Consider the following 20,190-nt stretch of genomic DNA (forward strand, 5'->3'; position numbering starts at 1 on the left):
AACGCAACAGGAATTTTTTAGAAAAAGTGTAGTGTCATCTGCAAGTTGAGTAATAATTAGTTATTTGTCAGTGAGATTGATGCCTTCTACTACACTGGATTTAATGTGATCTGATAACAGTTGAGAAACTAAAAGGAAAATATACGGAGAAACAGGACAACCAAAGATCTTATAATCATTGTTGAATAGGGATATTGTATGCCAGTTATCTAAGAATGACGTGTCTTTTCCAGATTTTGGAATAAATGTTGTCAAGCTTTGAGTCAATGTTGTAGGAAGCAGTTCTTTATCAATACTTTCTTAAAGCATTTGATGTGAAAGGGGAGACAGATCCTCAACAAAAAATTTATAGAACTCTGAAGTCAGCCCATCTGTCCCTGGTGATTTATTAGATTTAAGTTGTTTAATGGCCTTTTGTACTTCCTCAAGTGTAATCATGCTTTCACATTGCTCCTTTTCACTTTCAGTGATGGTCTTGACTGTTAACGAATCTATAAAGGCATCTGTTGAAACTTGGCAAAATTAAAAACTATAAAGTCTCTGGTAAAAATCACAACAGTAGTTAGAAATGGCTTTATGGTCTTCTGAAATAGTTCCATCTATATCAATTCTGTGTATGCTACTACCTTTAGAATGGTGTCTCTCCAGATTAAAACAATAATGTGAATTTTGTTCAGCGTTTTCAAGCCATCTTGATCGTGGTTTCAAAAAAGCTGGCTTGGTTTTTTGAAGATATAAATTATCCAATTCAGTTTGAAGGTTTGAGAGTTGGAGTTTAACTACATCTGATAGTGTGTCAGGATTATTTTGACACAAGTGAGTAATTTTTGAAATGACATTTACCTCACATGCTCTTCTACTTTTAGCCTTATCACTACTTACTTTTCTAAGATATTTACCCATTTCAAATTTAAAAACCTCCCAGTATACACCAAATTTCTTGTCTATATTAACTTTAGACCAAAAATTGTGCTATTTGTCTTTTGACTTGTTTTTTAACAGTCATCCAGTAAAACAGAGCTATTCAGTTTCCAATAAGCTGAATGCGGGCCACAAAACTTGGTGGACAACTTTATCTTAATAATTATGACACTTTTTGAGACCAACCAAAAGTCAATTCTGGACTTATTTGTACCAGTTTTGTTACTCCATGTAAAGCATTTGACATCAGGATTTTTCCTTCTCCATCTATCATGGAGGTCAAATTTCTCTATAAAATTCTTTAGCTTGGTGTTGCTTCCATCTAGCCCACGAGGAGGCCACCTATCTACATTATTATGTGGGACATTATTGAAGTCACCCCCCAATAATATGATCCTTTTTGGGAAAATTTTCTAACCATTCTAACAGTAAATTTTCTATAGAGATAAGAAGTTGATCATTTTCTTTGACAGTGTTGTATCCATAAATGTTGGCTGAAATAACAATATTATTATCACATTGTAGTAGTTGGCAAATATAATGACCTGATGGATCACTTTTAGTAAGTAAAATGTCCCCACTACAGATATTTTTTAGAGTTGTTACCCCAGCTGATCGCTCTGTACCCTGTGAAAACCATAAAGAGTTACCCCACTGACACTTCCAGAATTTGGTATCATCAGATATCCAATGAGACTCTTGTAAATAACAGAGATCTGAGTGAAATTGCAAAAAGAAATAAAGCTTTGAGCTTAACATTATTGCGTAGTCCCCTGGCATAAAAAGAAACAGAAGATAGAGTAAACAGATTAACTAGAATAAACAACACACAGAAAACAAGTTATGTTTTATAAACACTATAAGAATATTTAAAAAATAGTGCAATATCAAGAACAGCACTATTGAATCCATTTTAGCAGCTTTAGTTCACAAAAATGTTAAACTCTTAAGGTTTTTATTTTCCTTTTCTCTCTCATGCCCCTTCTTCTTCCTCCCTTTGCGACCCCCATCCCCCATTCCGACCCCCCAACAAAAACAAAACAAGAGGGAATCAACTCAAATATAAAACTGAAAAGGGATTTGAGAAGGGGGAAAGTTCCTGATAATGCAGAGAACACACAGGACTCCTCACATGGTTGAGAAAAAAATACAAAAAAAAAAAGAGAATTTCTCTTTTTTTCCCCCTTCATCTTTCTCTTTTCATGGTGCACTTCTGACCCATTAATAAATCCACGGCCTCCCAGGAAGTAAGTCGCCTTTCCCTCCTCATGTGCTTTTTTGATTTTAGGCAACAGCTTCTGCCGACACTCCCTGTCCTCTTTTGTTAAGTCCTCGTTGAAGCCCAAGTCTTTAGCTTGGAGAAATCCGTTCTTCTTGGCCGTTCTCCAAACCTCCTCCTTCAGGCGCCGGGAGATGAATCTGATTAGAATACCTCGAGGCCTTGGGTCCTCCTGGCGTTTTCTTCCAATCCGATGAGCAACATCAACAGCATCATGAAACCTTCCAGCAAAACGTGATGGCAAATGCTGATCACCTCCTCACGCACGGTTTCCTCTTTCAGCCACAGGAAGGCCATAAAGCCCCAGATTCCATCGACGACCATAAGCTTCCAGATCTGCATCCTGCGCCAAGCATCTCGATGTAGATTCCTCATTTTTCTCCACACGTTTTTCCATAACATCAACTTTGTCATTTATGAGTTTGATTTCGGAACAGACGGTTTTAACCATTTTTTCAAAAGCATCACTTCTTGATTGATTGTTGTTGTTCGGCGAGCATATTAACTGCATCATCAGACTTCGTGGACCAGGGCATAGTAAGCCTTTTAGCAAGGGGAGGCTTACTTGGGGTCACTGGGAGTGAAGGAAATTCCTCCTCCGAAGTCACGGGTATGTCCATGCTGCTGCCAGAGCAGCCATGCTCCTTAGTTCGGTAAAGTTAGAAAGATATTCACAGATTTGGACTTCCGACCTCAATAACTCTTCTGATAAACATTAAAAAATGTGATAGCAAGTATCTCAATCCTTTTGTATTAACCCAGATAGTGAACTACAAATGCATTTCAATTATATTTTATTGCATTGATAGAAGATTCATAACTCCCCAGGAACTTCAAGACAAACATGGAATAAATAACTTCTTGGAATATCAGCAACTTAAATCAAGTATTACTAAAAAGTATAAATTTAAAGACGACAATTTAAAGCTACCAGATGTAGTTACCACTCTGATTAATTTTTCAATGAATAGAACTCTCTCCAAAATATACAAACTTTTATGTAATTTAGATAACAATATTGCCCTTCCAACAAAAAAATGGGATGCAGATTTGAGCATCAGCACAGTTGAAAGCTTCTGGTCAGAACTCTGTCTAAACACCTTTAAACTGACAAAAAGTCCAAATCTGCAGCTAATCCATCTCAAAACTCTTCACAGAATTTACTACACTGGACAGAGGATGTTCAAGATGGGTCTCAGTAACTCAGACATTTGCGAGTACTGTGATAATAATCTACCCGACAGCTACATGCACGCACTGTGGTTCTGCACTCCTGTCCAGGCTCTCTGGCAGCAGGTATGTGCCGATTTATCAGTCTGGCTTAAGGTTTCAATCACGGCCTCACCGTCACTTTGTGTGCTTGGTGACATGAGTGCCATCGATATAAAAGAAGGATTAGCATCTATCATTTTCATAACTCTTTGTATTGCCAAAAAAACGATTTTAATAAATTGGAAAAACAAGAAACATATAAACATAAGTCAACACAGAAATCTGCTGTTTGATCATATCAGCTTGGAAAAAATGTCAGCCCAAAGCTCAAGTAACTTTGAAAGAATTCAGTCTCTCTGGTCTCCTGTGGTTGACTTCATGACTTAGGGGGGTGGGGGGCTTGGTCGTCGCTGCTCCTTGCCCTTCTGCTGTGGTTTGGGGTGGGGGTCGGGGCCTCCGGTGCCTGGCGGGGGCGGTGGGGGCTCCGTTGGTCGGGGGGTCGGGTCCGGTGCCTGGGTGTGGCGGGCTGGGGCGCTGCGTGGTCCTCTGGGCTTGGGTGTGGTGGTGCGTGGTGGGGGGGTGGGGTGGTGGTCTGGCTTGGCTTGGGGGGGTGGTCCCTTTGCCTGTGCTGGGGGGGGTTGGCGGGGGGCCCTGCGGCGCCGGATGGGCTGCCCATCTGCACCTGGGGCTGGGATCGGCCCTTCCCTGGCTCTGGGACGGGACGGGACAACCCTCTCGGGGCCCCCGGTCGCTCTGGGTGTCACCCGCTTCGGCTGCGGGGTCTGGGGTGGGGTGGGGTGGGGGGTTTGTCGGCCCTGTCCTGTGGGGGGGCGTTCTGGGGGGGGAGGGGGGGGCATTATTGGTACGGGTCGGGGGGGCTAGCGGGTCGGGGTCTCCGCTGAGGCAATCAGTGGTTGCCTCGGCCGGTTGGCCTCCTCGGTCCCATCAAGGCCTGACCAGAGCTCCTCTAGGGCCGGCGTCTGGGGGTGGGGGCCTGGGCTTGCTCCGGGGGGGGGGGGGGACGCTTTCTGGCTCCTCTCTCTCTGTGTGGGGTGGGTGGTGCCGGGCCTGGGGTGTCGGCGCCTCCGGGGGTGGGGCCCCTGGGCTGGGTGGCCCTGGCCCCTTTGCTGGGGGGGGGCTGGGGGACAGCTGTTTGACCACCTGGGGACAGTCTACCAGCTGTCCCCAACTTACCCCCTTCCTCATATAACCTCATATTAGGGTGAGGGGGTGGGGGGTCTTGCCTGCGATGCGCCTTGGGGGGGGGGCTACTTGGCAGTGGCCCCCCTCCTATGGTTGCCGTATGGAGTGGGCCCCCCCTCTTTCGCATTTATTTGCACCTTAGACATGTAGGGTCCTTGGTAGGGGGGGTGCTTGGACATCAGTGCAAGCAAGCAGCAGATGTCCTCCTGGCACCCTACCCGCCAAATTTAACCTTAGACATTTAGGGCCCCTTGGTGGGGAGGGTGAGGGGACATCACTGTGAGTAATCAGGAGATGTCCCCTCAGTGCCCTACTCGCCAATTTTAACTGCACCCCCCTTAGTACACACACCCCTCCCCCTTCAATATATGCATTCCAACATAAACACACACACATGCACACACACACCCTCTCAAACACACATACACGCACACACATTTTGCAAGGAAGGTGGGACCTGGGTCCATCTGTCCCCTACCCCTTCCCTGGTGGGGGGTGCAGGCATCTTGGCGATGGCGGCCGTGTCCCTTGGGTGCCGGCTCCCTGGGCCCGGCGGTGCTCTCTCCGCACGGTGGGGGGGTTCATACTACACCTGAGCCGGGGGTGTTCGTGTCCCTGGGGGGCGGGTCCTGGTCCTTGCCCCTGAGCGCTGGGCCCCGCCAAACTTCCAACATGGCCGAGCCTGGTCAGGCCATATTTATAACACCCCTTGTGGGCCACCCTTTTTTCCCCGGGGCTCCCCCCTCCTGGGCGGGGGCGGCAGGCCCCTGCCTTGCCCCTCCCTGGACCAACCGTGGGCCGGGTGGGTGGCTGCCTGGAGTGCGGAGCGGGTCTCCCTTGGGGGGTCCTGGCTCGTACCTGGGGTTGGGGCAGGGGGATGCCCGGAACTCCTGGGTGGTGGTGGGGTGCTCGTCTGGGGCTGTGGGCGTCCTTCTCCGGTGGGGCCCTGCGTTGGGCTCTTCCGGCGCGGCGGGGGGGCTGCTTTCCTGGCTGGGCTGGGGCGGCGCTCTCTTTCCCTCCGCGCCTCCCTGCTCTCTGGCTCTGGGGGCCTCGCGGCGGTCCTGCTGGCCCTGGCCTGGGTGGCGGTCTTGGTCGCCCGGGGGGCGGTTGTTCCCTGCCTGTTCCCGTGTGGCGTTGGGGGAATTCCGGCTGCCGCTGCTGCTGGGGCGGGGGTCTGGGTGTGGGGGTGGCTGGGCGCTCCTCCTCCTTCTTTTCACATTCCACTATCCATTTTAGAAGAACATAAACACCCACCTGAGCACAGGTGTTAGCTCACCTTTGCACTTATAGTTTGCATGATTGAATGAATGAAAGATTTCACACTAGTTGGTTTAAAGGCAAAGGTATGCGTTCGTGAACACTATCTGTTTTGTGTACATGTTGACATGTGAACTTTTTTTGCAGTTAGCAGGTGTGTTGATAATATTTGAGTGTGTGTGTGGACAGGCCCCGCCCTTTTTGAACTACATTTGAACTGTACCGTAATGATAAACAACCAGTAAACCTGTCTGCTCTATGTTGCTTCATGGTCTTACCCCCCCCTCTCACTATCCCCCCCCCCCCCCCCCGACATCCCTCCCTCTTCTTCCCTTCTTTCCTTTTCCGTCCGGTCCAACACCAAAGATTTTCAATCATGGTTGAAATGAATAAAGTTTGGCCTCAATTACAAAAGGGGTTTGTCCAGTCACACCTTTGGTTTGTCTGAAGATTAATAACCCCTCTTGTTAAAGTAAAATATGTCCAACACAAGAGGCCCTCAGCTCTTATCTGCCTACCTAGCTGTTGGACAGGACAAGTTTAAAAAAAAAAAAAAGTTATTGCATACATTTTTCACCTTTTAGTAGACGTAGGAATCATAATTAAAATGAACAACAGCTTTAAAAATACTGAAGCTACAGTCACCAAACTTCCTGTACTGACTAATCGTGACCTTATTGTCCGACTACAACAAAGATTTGGTCAGAAATCCACTTTGTTTGTTTTTTAGGAATTTTTCATATAGAAATGTGGATCATATTGTGTCAAAAATGTTTAATAGCTCTGAAAATACTGAAAGCTTCTGTTACCAAACTTTCTTTACAGACTTTTCATTACTTTTCAACCAACTTCCTTACTAGTAACACTGGAGTGTACTCAGAAGTAATCCTTTTGATGAAATTACAAGTAAAGTTTGTTCACAGACAAATTTTGAAATAAATAGTTTCTTCTCTAAATATAATTTTACCCAATCAAGTCATGATTACTCAGTACAAAGATTTTGGTGAATGTAGCTTCAGAACTTTCAGAGTTATTAAACATTTTTGACAAAATATGAACCATATTTCTATATGAAAAATTCCTAAAAATAAACAAAGTGGATATCTGACCAAATCTGTGTTGTAGTCGGACAGTAAGGTCATAATTAGTCGGTAAAGGAAGTATGGTGACTGTAGCTTCAGTATTTTTAAAGCTGTTGTTCATTTTATTTATGATTCATACATCTAATAAAATGTGAAAAATGTATGCAATCAAATATAATAAAGATGGACTTTCTCACAAAATATTTATTGTAGCATGAATATGCTGACAGGTCTTCATTACCAGTTCATATAAATGTAGATATTTTCGCTTTTTAAAAGATTATTGATTTTTATAGAAAAGTGTTGCACAGAGGTTGCACTTTGTTAACGGTCGCTTGGCAGCTGGCTCGCTGCATGTCTGCATTTACACCTCGAAGAGAACAATTGTGATCAAAAGGCAAAAAAAAAACCCGAACTTTTTTCTTTTGGCATGCATTTGTAGTTCCCTATCTGTGTTAATACAAATGCATTGAGATAACTGCTATCACATTTTTTAATGTTTATCAGAAGAGTTATTGAGGCCGGAAGTCCAAATCTGTGAATATATTTCTAACTTACCGAACTGTGCTCGTCGGTTAACATAAAAACAAGCTAGCGGAGCTTCTTTTTGCAGATTTTGGCGTTTTGAACGGTGGGAATTTGTAGAATGTATCCAAAAAATACAATCCAGAACGTTTCCCGATCGTGTTCAGGAAAAGGTAAATCTTGCTGCTTCAAAAAAGCTCAATAAATAAGTTAGGTGCTCGGTGCTCGATAAAGAAACCAGTCACCGCCATGATCTTGCCGGCCGATTTGGTTATAAACAGAGATTTACTAAATAAAAACAGACTTCAGTGACGTCGCTCTAGATTTAAACTCTTTCACTTTTATATAAATAACCTCATCGGTTTAATTATATTGAAGAAGAAGAAACAAAAATTCCTATGGAACAAAATGATTGATAAAAACACAAACAGTTCAAAATCAAATCAAAAGGTTAAAAACTGGTGACTGACCTGCAGCAGCGCTGTGGAAACTCAGTCCCAGAAAACACAGAAACATCTGGATCTTCATTCTGGATCTTCTGATGATCTCAGTCTGACACTTTCCTGTTTAGAATCTGTTCCTTGGGTTCTGGATCAAAAGATCAGAGAATAATTGAATGAAACGTCAGAGTCGGAGCACGTGACTATGATCTAAACCAGGGGTCTCAAACTCAATTTGCCTGGGGGCCAATGAACGCAGGGTCTAGCTGAGCGAGGGCCGCAACTTCAACGCACACACACACACACTCAACTAGTGAGTGTCTGAGAGCCAATAAATTTGTATGGAACATGTACTATACTGTTAACTATACTCTATTGTTAACTGTTTTCTGCACAAAATTTACTTATAAAACTCTAATTCAAATTAAATATGTTAATAAAAAATCAATAAGTAAATAAATCAGTAATACATTTCTGTTTATTTAATCTTCCATATCTGCTGTTTTCTCATTTAAACATCATTTTTAACACAGTTCAGTTAACACTGTTGAATTCTAACTATTAAACACTAAAGAAGACTTCAATTCTACAGTTCTGTAAATCCATCAATGGTTCTTCTATTGTCTTCTTCTTACTGCTGGACACTTGGCAACACTTCCTCCCAAACTGAGACCCTCAGTGTGGCTTAAAGATGATTTTCATTAAGTCTGGACTGTACTTGGACTCATTGAAATTGAAGGTGGAGATGTCAGAGAGGATGTGCTCCCAATTCTGAGTCTGTGTTGAATGTTTTTTTTTTTTAAGTTTACTCTTTAAACCACAAATCAGTAAAGGAGAAACAAAATTCAGTAAACATTTTTGGATTTTCTATCTTATGACTTTTTGCACATTTAAACCCCAGTCACAAGTTATTGTAGAGCAGCCGGTCAGCTACTCCTACATTTTTATAAAAAACGGATGGAGATTCATGTTGGAGACACCAAATATGTGCAGCCAAGATGCACAATAAGCATGTTTGAGATCACTCAGGTGGACGCAACGCAGCAACAGATCACCAGGTGTGTGACGTATGTTTTTGCTTTTGCTTCAACATCACCTGTCAATCATCACAAAAATATTAGGAGAAAGGGGCGGGAGAAGTAAGGCCCCAACCTGAGCGAACGCAGCTGGAAATGCAATACTGTACTGACTGCAAGCCTGCAAGGTTTTTGTAGTTGAGTGATCAATTAAAATCATTTAAAATAAATTTTAAATGAATTAATTTTAAAATAAAACGTTTATAACATTCTCGACTTTTGTTGGACAAGGTCAGCAGAAATACCCTTCAGACTATAAATGGAGATGAAAAATGGTGTCCTATGATAAAAACTACCGGTAGATGTTTATCAAATGTACTGATAACGTTGTTTGTCATTGTTATTTGTCTATGTCTATTCTAACAGAAAGAGAGGAAATAATGCTAACATTTTTGACTTACTGCTGCTTCACAGTATTTCAACCTCTTTAACTTGTGTCTAAAGACTTATTTTTCCCGGATCTCATACTGATAATTAGAACAGAAGAGAAGTTTAATGTAATTAATTTATCTATAATGAACTGACGTCAGTCAAACAAAGCCCTGTACAATAAAAGCTCAAAAACATTCGAATCAACAACTAAGAGGTTAAAACAATTAAAAATAAAATAAATAAACAAGTGTCATAAAAAGAAAAGCTAAAAGCAAAGAAAGAAACTTTTCGCACACATGATAATTTTCTAAATACTTGCCGCCAGTGCTAAAGCTTTTTCTTACCACACTTATTTTGTTTAAGGTTAGGGTTCATAATAACCCTTTAGAAATGTGTGACCAACCAAATTTAACATTAAAAGCACTTAAAATACATATGGGCAATGCAGCAATGTACATCTTATGTGTCGTCAATGTAAATTCCCTTCAGTTTCAAATAACATCAGCCAAAAGCGAAAGCAAAAAAACATTTTTTTTCCTGTATTTTAACTAAAAACAAACAATTGTTATTCCATTTCATCTTTAAGTGTTCTTATAAAGAGACAACAGATGGACCCATAATAAACAAAAAACACACACATATATGACTTATGACTGTAATTTTGAAAGAAATGTCTAAAGTAGTTGTTGGATCATCATGGTGTTCTGAAGGCTAACCCATCAGATAGGCGAGGACAACCACGAGCCCACAAGCACAAGACAAGTCCATCGCAGAGCCACACAACTTTAATTAGACAATTATATAAATAACCCAAATCTACCCATTCACTATAAACTCACCTGCCACTGCTCTGTGTATTCCACTAAAAATCAGAAAAAGAAGGGTAATCACTGTTGTGCGGTTACATTGTTCGTATTTCCTGCTTCTTCATGGAAAACCAGACTGTATTATGGAACTTCTCCTGACGAGACCTAGACCGGAACTCCTGTTTTTATTTTGGACCAATGAAAATTACACGATGACTTTACGTCACTTGTGTCTAGGCAAAAAGCCGTCAGAGAGGTTGATAACGTACTTGAAGTGCAAGAACACGATTCTTAGGTCATGTGGTCTTTGTTGTTTGCAGATGTAATTTGCCACATCCTTGGGTGTATATGCGACTTTATTTTAGAACAGTTAGAAGCAGCTTAGAAATAAATATGATTGTAATTTCTATTTTTAAACCTGATGTTTGCTGCACCACAATCTTTTATCCAAGAGAAGATATGGTCCACAAAATGAAGGGGAGAAAAGTTGTAAGATTAACAATATTTAATAAAGGATCAAAAACAAACAGGATGCCCCTACTCCAATACTTTTTGCTTTATGTTTTGTTTTGGGCAACAGTAACACAGGACACACAATGGATTGATTTTATGACTATTTTATTACTTAAGACAAACATAAAGTAATAATATATATTTTTACAAAGTACATTAAACTGCATTTGATGCTATAAAGTTCAAAAAGTGTATTCAAAAGCAAACCTTGATGGTAAAGTTAAACCACATCTAAGGTTCTGTCCCCTCTTATTTAAATTGTTTACTTTAAACTAATTATCTAAAACAGGGAAGTTTGAAACCACAAAACCTTTTCAGTAGAACAAAAGCTCCTCCTCTGGTCACAAACAGTCAGCTCCTGTCTGTTTCTGGTAAGTCAGCTGATCAGTCTTTGGTTTTGATGAAAGGGCATTCAGTCTGCACTCTAACCAGGAAATTGCATATAGGTGTGTTTGTTACCTTGGTGGCTTTTGCAAGGACGAAGAGGCTTCTTGTTGTACTTGTCTTACATCATATTTCCACAGACAGGCACTGAAAACAGCAAGAAAGAGGCAATAAATTCTCACCCATAGTAGTGTGATTGGCAGTTTTCTTTCAAATTTAACATAAAATATTTTGTTGTTCTTACTTTATCCGTTGTGTTATCTTAGATGACTCCACCCTTACAGTGTTCTCCCTACCATGACAAAGGTGGATAAAGGTGGAAAGATTTCATGTAATCCATGACCACCAGTGAAGATCACAAATCATTGAAGAAAGAAAAGGTTCAGAGCACTGTCTACTGGGTCTAGATGACCTAACTCCCAATGGTCCCAATTGGTATTATCTTATCTTAAAAAGGGTTTGCACAGGCTTTCATGCGGCAAGGAAGATTTGCCTGAAAAGTTTGACAACTTTTAAGTTAAAAAATATTACTTTTACACTAGACGTTTAAATTAAACATTAAAACAAGAGCGCTGTGAGTTAAATTTATTCGTAGATTTAAAAACATGTTTCCATTGTTTTTGCTCCTTTTGTCCTCAGGTGACCCCTGTCCTCACGGGCTGGATTCCAATAGGAAGAATTCACGGCCTCGCCTCAACCGTTGTTTACTTCTGAAGGATAACTATAAAAGTGAAAGCTCTAAAACACGTAATAAAAAGACTCTGATCATGAATGGAAAAGTCAATATATATATTTTTAATCCTTTTATATTACATTTTTAAACAAGCTAATTGAATAAACTACGGTAAATTGTTTTGGGATGCTTCCTAGATGTGAACCTGTTTTATTCCTTGATGTGTGGCGCTATGAGGTTCCATTTGTATGAGGTTCCATTTGTGCCAAAAATTTGTTTTTGTGTCCACTGTCTATGTCAGGGGTCGGCAACCTTTTTTACTCAAAGAGCCATTTGGGACCGCCCCTAATAAAAAAGAAAGCACTCGGAGCCACAACCCGTTTTGACATCATTATATATATTATGCATGTATATATTATTCAAAGGTGCTCATTACGTCGATCGCGATCTACCGGTCGACCTTCAATGACATGAGTGTAGATCGCGGGCCAGAAAAGATTAAAAAAAAAGTACTTCTTTAAAATCCACCAGCCAATCAAAATCCTCACTGAGAAGTAAGGGACTTGATTGACATGTAGATTGGCCAATCGGACATCGTCTGAAGCATACGTCGCTGCAAATGCACATTATGTTCTTTAAAGGATGATACCGCGGTCGCGTGTGGGAGGAGCTACTGGTTCTGGTCTGATCGCTGCATGGAGCGATGTGTTTGTCAATGCATGGTAGACACTGAGAATGTGGAGAGATCAGGTTTATTATTTTGAAGAGTTCTACTTGGTAATCATGTTTCCATGTTTGAGTTCATAAAATCATCCCAGGGAAAGTCTCTGCTTCAACTCCTGCAGTGAAAGCTGCGTCTCAATCTGATGCCCGTGTTTGCATCTCTCTGACAGAGTTTGATCCAAAGCCCCTCCTCCGCCTCTCCACCTGCTTTTCCTCTCTACCTGTTCACCTGTTCACATCCTCTGCAGCTGAGAGTTGTTTCCCCCGCGCTCCTCGGTGTATTTTACACAAGAGAGCGCAAAATACGGTATTCGGGGCGCTCCAGCACAGCACAAGGATGAAAGAGCCGGACGCAGGTTTTAGCGGGGATATAGCGGGTTAAGCAAATGAATGGAAGAAGGCGGCCCGCTGAAGAAATATTCAATATTGTACACATTTTATTATTAGTCTGAACTATCTTTTATTTAGAATTTTTTTTCATTTTATCAGTCCAGTACGGGGAAAAAACATAATCAAAACTTGTGTTGGGCGGTTTTTGGCTGGGTCTGGCGGTTTTCAGATGACTTTTGGGCTGGAAAACTGTGACTCTATCTGGCAACACTGGCGCGAACTCTCAGTCTGTCATCAGCGAGTTGGTCTCTGCCCCGCGGTACGTCAAGTTCCCGGCAGAAGATCGGAGTGTTTATAGACCTTTTTCACACTTCCGCATTTTTCGACCGGAAATACGTCAATGACATGTAAAACAACTTCCTGTTAGCGTAGCAGCAGATATGAAGAATGGCAGAGTCGAAGAGTTGCAGTCTCTGTTGCGTTCCAGGCTGTTCGTCTTCCAACCAAAAACAGCCTTACCTTTCATTTCATTATTTTCCTGTGGATCTAAACCTGAAACCCAAATGGATATAGGCGATCCGAAGAGATGAAGGGCATAGTTTTAATGTAAACACAGGTAGCACCCTCTGCTGCCGGCACTTACTAACTTCGCTCCGGGATTGTGGTGCGGCTGCGTCGTTCGTCGCCTGAAGAGTGGTGTTGCCCCGAGTATTTTCCCTTGGAACAACTTTACTGATCCTTTGAGAAGGGAGTCAGAATATGACAGAACCTCAAACGTCAGGCTATGCAGCTAAGCTGTGAAGATAGCGACATGGTGGCTAAGCTAAGACAGTAAAGATGGATCACGACTACGTGACACACCCACCTGCAGGTAAGGTTGTTCATAATGTGTTTGGTTAACGTTAGTCAACTATGTGTACCGTTATTGGATACATGCATTTCTACCTGAACAAATTAATATTTATAATAAAAGATGTTCATGCTCTCACCTATTTTAATTACATGTATTTAATCACTTTTGAGCATTTTGTCATTTTGTAATTTCCTTAACAAAAATAAATGAAATGTATTTGTAATTAAATACTTAACATACTTTTCAAAACATGATTACTGTGTTGTGTTGAAAGGTAGCATTAATATATTAAGACTGATTTTTAATTTCTTTATCTTCACAGGTGCTCTGGATGAGGCTTTGGATTACATCCATGACTTAGAAGCCAAGTTCCTTTGCTGGAGCCAGGAGACGATGTCATGGCGGACAAAAGTTCCTCGTTCAAGACCTCCTAACTGACATTGGATCTAAGATCAATATTCCACCTTTTAAGCTTTCAGCTCAATTCAGCAAGGAGGAAACAGAACAAACCGCAGCCATCACCCGCCTCAGAATTATGGTGGAAAGAGTGATCAGTAGGATAAAGTCCTTTCACATCAGGAACTCTCTGTGCCGCTCACACTGATGGGCAGTGTGAATCAGATCTGGCTTAACCGCCGTGTTTTGGCAAATTATCATGGACTTTTTTGTTTTGAAGAGTGAATTAATGTTTGGTATGTAAATAATGTATAATGTGCAAATAGTATGGAAAAATTTAGTGTTTCCACATATTCTTAAAATCTAATTAAATATAATTGTTATATTCGTAATATTTTTCTGTTGAAATGTGACTGACTACACAAAAAAATTAGATGAACAAATAAAACAATTTTGGTCAAAATTGTGCCTCGTTTAATTTTTTGGTATGCAAATAACATCAAACATTTACAATAAAAAATAACATTACAGATCAACAGTAAGACAGAAGGCTGAACTGATTGTTAAAGACAAGATAAGTGTAATTTAAGGTGTGCATTCATGCATTTGCCACAATATATATCCAAGTTCTCTTTCATTCCATCTCAGAAACCCATCCAACACAACCATGAGAGGTTGGGGCTGCACCTGGCATAATCTGCTTCCAGATGCCATCATATGGATCTGGCTGTGGTCCTACACAAGAGAAACACAACACACAAAAGTTAGACATAAGTGCATAACTACATTTCAATTTAATTCATTATATCTGCTGTAACCATAATTTGGTTAGTCATAAGATTAAAAAAAAAAAAACTTAACTTGCTCACAAAGCAACAAAAAGTTAATCACCTGTATGCCTTGTACAGTGTGGACCTCTGACCGTCCCTGCCAACTGTTTTGGGTTTTTGCACCATCAGCTCACTAACCGGTTCAGGATGGATTCCCTTATAAGTAAAAGGCAGAAAGCAATTAAAGTCTGTAGTAACTACTTGGGGTGTTTTTATAATAATTTAGAGTTGTTATGGATACACATACGTTCTTAAAAAATAATGACAATATGATCACAAACCCACCTGTGCCATCTTTGCAAGCCACTCGTGCAGGCCAGGGGGGTGGAGCAGCCTGCAGACCCAGCTGTGAATAATGTGCGGTCTGGAACAGGATGGCAACTATGTGATTGCAAAATCCTTTAGCAGCCACACAACTGCAGACGAAAGCTTTCAGGTTGGCACTTTCTGCGTCCAGTGATATCTAGACACAATAAATTATATAGGTTAAAATTAGGACATACTTATGTTGCTACATCAATGTTCAGAATGACATGAAACTATAACTGTCAATAGGGTGACCAGATTTGAGTTTGTAAAAAAGAGGAGTGAAGTGAGTTTGTGAGATATTTCATCGAGAGTAATTGGTGTTCAGAGCTGCATACATGAAGCAAATATAATTACATTTCATCTATGTTCAATGTTATTTTATTATATAAGTATCAAAAGAGAGGACATGTCCAGGAAAAGAGGACTTCTGCTCACCATACTTTCAGAAAAATAATACTAGTAAGTGAAGAAAGTGCCGCAACCGCAGCAAAATGAACACGCATACGGGCAACTTAACATTTCTTATTTACAGCTTCACCAAATTTTTGGGTGTTATGTTAATCTCATGCCTTTTCACTTAAACATACACACAACATATTCACTGCGATGCCTTATATTACAAATTAATAACACCAGGATTTACAGTTGACGTAAACACACAGAGTTACCGGTGATGCGGCTATGGCTAAAGCTAGCTGAAGCTTACCTTGGTAATGGTGGATAAACTCTTCGTGGACGAATTTATATCCCATGTCCAATTTGTTTCCTTTAGTGGACGATTGCATCTTCACACTCTTCATCACATCGGTGCTGGTGAACTTCGGAACACAACTCAGGCTCTTCGAAAACACTCTAGGCTCTGCCATTCCTCCGCCAGCGAAGCACAAACCGGAACTAGGTTTACACGTTGATGACGTACTTCCGGTTTTTGCGAAAAAGGTCTATTGAAGCCGCCCCGCGTGCCTCTCCCTGCTATCAGCTCTGCAGGTCTCGCCCGATAAATACGAGCTCATTACGAAGCTGTTTTTTACGTGGCTCGCGCTTCGTATGGAGCCATCAGCGCCTTTGAAATGCCATGAAAAATGAACAAACTAAAAAAATGTAATTATTATAAAATACTCATTATTTTCCAAAGTCACAGGGAGCCACAACAGATGGATGAAAGAGCCACACTTGGCTCCGAAACGATGGGTTGCCGACCCCTGGTCTATGTCTTTGGTCGTGGCGCCACCTAGCGGTCTGGTGCCTGATGACTCGTTGTTAGCATTATGTTTTAGTTTGTTTTTATTTTATTTGTTCATTTTTTCGAAGTACATAATTTAAATATTTGCTTTTAAATTATCAATTATACAAATTTTGCTCTTCGTTTTTTTCTTTTTATTCTTATTGATGTGAAAATCTCTATGCGCTAACGCTAGCATGTTGAAGGTGAAAGTGAAACTAAAAGAGCTAGCATATATTTTTGGGGAAAACCAGCTGCTCTAATGATCTGCAGCGAGTAAAAGAACAGATGAGACGTGAGTTAAAGTCGATGGGACACATAAAAACATGACGGACTTTTCTACCATTTATAAACTTTCCCTGGTGGCGCTTTGGTGCTTCATCCACGGTAAGAGAACAGCGTTCTTCCGTCAAAGAAAACGCACAAAACTGAAACGAGTTTCATATACGCAGCTGCTGTGATAAATATACTTACAAAAAGAGTTTGTTTACTAATGGAACATTAGAAAGAATCAAGCTTTACGTCAGCAAAGCAGCGAAGAACAACAATTATGCTGTTAAGTGTTTTGGGTCAAACTTTCGTTTAAAAATCAAATAGTTCTTTTGTGAGCCGATTGTTTGCCGAATTTATGAAAACTTCAAATTAATTTCTATAATATCTCTAATAATGTTGTTGTATGATGGTTGTGAGGGTGAATTACTTGAAAACGTATATTTATTTAAGGAGTTTAGTGGGAAAAAACCTTTAAGTTTAAATAATAAAGTTCCTGCTACGTGTCTCAGTAAAACTTAAAAAAAAAACACGAAAACTTTTAAAGGTACATTGAAGGCTCATGTAGTCACTAAAAACACTAGTACAAACTAAATACATAAACAAATTAGGCTAAAATGCTTTGGGTTAAAGGTTTTCCATCTGTTTCTGTTTGTCATAATTTATTTTCCACTAGATAATAAAAATATTTAAACTGCAGATAAATGAAGCATAAATTATTGCTAAACTGTTCAGATATCTTTATTTGACCACAGAAACTCACTTTTACTTTTGTTTTTAATTTCAGGTTATAGCAGTTTTAGTTTTGCATTATAAAGCCAGTTTTTATTTCATTTTTTGATTATTTTATTCTAACTTGTGGCTCTGTATTATCACTTAGTTACAACTCTTGGTAAAGCACTAAAAGTTCTCATTTACAAAGCATGAACACGTGTTGTAACCTATATTCCCGTGTTGTGCTGTTCCTGGTCTCCCGTCTGCAGCCTGCAGCAGCAGCAGCAGCAGCTGCCCGCTGTTGGAGTGCTGGTTTGTCCAGGAGAAAGTGGGTCGAGGTGGAGGTTTAGCTGGAGCCACGACTCAGGAAAAAACTCTGCTTCACATCAGGAAAGATGAGCGTGACGACGGCGCAGCGTCCAGCCGAGCTCCGTCTGACATCAACCCCGACAGGATCTACGTCATTACAGGTCAGTTCTGCTGGACTGTGAACAAATGACTGTCGTCTGTTTGTCATTATTATCGTCAAAAAAACCTTCCATGATGATCAGAAATCATATTCTATGATTGTTTCTCTCTTTTGTCCTCAGACCCCGCTGAAACTCTGTGCCACCGCTCTTTCAACCCGCCCCGCGGCTCCATCAAGAAGCCTCAGTGTGAAGTGAACCCCTTCCTGCCGCAGCCCTCCAGCCTGGCGTGGGTCCGCTCCCTCACGGAGAACGCCTTCAGCCCCGTGTACCTGCAGGCCGACTGGTTTTCAGCCTCCTTCCATGGCGTGGATGAACAGCGGGGGGTTGCCACCATCACACGCGCTCCATCAGGAACCAAGGAGCACAGCGGTATTTACTGTTTGTCTTTGAAACAGCCAAAGGTTTAGTGCGTCTGCCTCACAAACGTCTGTCTGTGTCCTCAGTGATCCTGAGCCTGACCAGTACAACCATGACGGCTCAGGCCAGGCTGGGGCAGCCGTTCACGCTGGACTGCAGCTTCTGGGCCGACCCGTTGTCTCCTCTGTCAGAGACGGGCTTCGCCGTCGAGTGGCGGTATCAGTTCAGAGGTGACGGCCGCCTCGTTCTGGCCTATGATGGTAAGACGGACCGTCTGGCTGACACTTTAGAGGAGGGGGCCACGCTGGACTTTGAGGCTCTGCACGAGAGAGGAAACGCGTCGCTGATCCTGCAGGAGACCAAAGTGCAGCATTCTGGGACGTATATCTGCTCAGTGTTCCTGCCGTACCTGCTGGCTCAGGTGGCCATGGAGCTGGAGGTCGTAGGTGAGAGGAAGGATCGAAAAGACATTCCTGATGGAAAAAAAAGATTCTGTTGATGGAGAACCATATGCGCTTTTTTGTTTCCATGTTTGTCTAGAACCTCCATCCCTCTCCATCCACCCGTCCCCCCTCCCCCTCGCCGTCCCGGGTCAGGTTTTGAACATCCAGTGTGAAGCCTCCGGCTTCGTCCCTCTCCCGGTAGACCTGAGCTGGGAGTTCAGAGGGGCAGATGGGAAGAGCCGGTCCCTGGGGTCGGGCAGCATGTCGGGTCACCGGCAGGCCTGGGACGGCACCTACAGCCAGAGCACCCGGCTGCAGCTGGACACGTCCAAGCTGGACCTGGGCAGAGGGGGGGAGATCAGCTGCGTCGCTGTTCACCGTGGCGGCACGCGGCGGGCCAGCGTGACCCTCAGTGTGATCGGTAACCTCACTTTTATCGTCACACGCTCTGAATTATTTGGATTCTAACATTTTTCAATAAAGAGCTGAACATATAACGTATGGAAATGTTGAATTATTTGAATGACGGGTTTGTGAGTTTACCTTCATAGCAAAAGTGTTGAAAAGTGTTTTTGGTTTTACCTGAAGGGTTCAGCTCGCCGTCCATCGAGGACTCCATGGCGATGGTGGGTGTGGCCTTGGTGCTCTACGGCCTCATTAAGTTTGCTTCATGGACTTTTACCAGCTCAGGTACCAAGACAACATCATTGTTCACTGAAATATTGAATATGTTTTAAATGTGCCGTCATATGGGAGTTTTTGGTGTAAATAGACATTCCTGACTTCTCCACTCGTTGTTTTCAGGATCTGATGAGGCTGCTAAACCCAACAAGGCAAGTTCACTCATTTATTTACGTAAATGTTAACAGTCTTTCACTCTTGTGAATAACATCTGTTATTTCTCTCACAACAGGATAAGTGATGACAAAGCAGACGTTTGTCACTAAATCATCAAGGTGTCTCATACTTCTGATGGGGTTTCATGTGCAGCTGTCCAGCTCTTTGGTGCCTTTGGTTGATTGGTTGCTGGTTTGGACCGTACCATTTTTACAGAAAATTATTTGACCACCCCTTTCTTTTAATGTTCTTATCTTGAAAGCATGACATCATAAAAACCGAAAGAACGCTTCAAGTTTCACTTTGGGGATTTCTAAACTGTGACTGGAGGCTGTGTTTTGTTTTGTTTTTTGAGAAATATGTTTCACTGAAGATGCAAAACAACTGTCCTAATTAATAAAGTAAAGCACGTTTGTAAATAGGAAGCCCAGAATATTTGTACATTGTATTACAATTAATGAATGTCTGTCTTTTTTTGTGTGTTTGTCAAAGTTCTGCTGAAATGTTGACAAAATTGTTGTAAAAATTCCAAAAATAAAAGGTTGTAAGAAGTCATTTTAATTGTGCTTTATCTGTCCATTTCTAAACGTTTATTATACTTGATGGCGTGGTTCTCCAAGTTAACTCTTCTTACATTTGGACATAATATGCATCATGATTAACCATGTTTTAACCAGCTCAGTGGCCTTGTGG

At 41.7% G+C, this 20,190-nt stretch overlaps 2 protein-coding genes across 3 annotated transcripts in view; one reads left to right on the forward strand and one right to left on the reverse strand.

Moving 5' to 3' along the window:
- The window catches only part of orla-uba (major histocompatibility complex class I-related gene protein-like), a 31,333-nt gene extending 20,981 nt beyond the window's left edge, over window positions 1-10,352 (reverse strand). Inside the window, exons 1-2 of one of the 2 annotated variants that reach the window (XM_011480968.3) lie at window positions 10,207-10,352; window positions 7,950-8,067 (exon numbers count right to left, since the gene is read on the reverse strand). In XM_011480968.3, the coding sequence (XP_011479270.1) occupies window positions 7,950-8,007 (58 nt within the window). In that variant the 5' untranslated portion in view covers window positions 8,008-8,067; window positions 10,207-10,352. The remainder of the gene's footprint in view (window positions 1-7,949; window positions 8,068-10,206) is intronic. The other variant, NM_001278878.2, reaches the window with a different exon arrangement.
- Window positions 10,353-16,690: 6,338 nt separating this feature from the next.
- Window positions 16,691-20,056, forward strand: tapbp (TAP binding protein). The gene is given in 8 exon segments (NM_001201519.1): window positions 16,691-16,793; window positions 17,660-17,860; window positions 17,981-18,229; window positions 18,304-18,663; window positions 18,758-19,081; window positions 19,249-19,350; window positions 19,465-19,493; window positions 19,574-20,056. Coding segments are annotated over 8 exon segments (1,335 nt in total). The 5' UTR covers window positions 16,691-16,732; the 3' UTR covers window positions 19,583-20,056.
- Window positions 20,057-20,190: the final 134 nt, after the last annotated feature.

This window comes from Oryzias latipes, chromosome 11 (assembly GCF_002234675.1).
Source record: "Oryzias latipes chromosome 11, ASM223467v1".
Classification (NCBI taxonomy): domain Eukaryota; kingdom Metazoa; phylum Chordata; class Actinopteri; order Beloniformes; family Adrianichthyidae; genus Oryzias; species Oryzias latipes.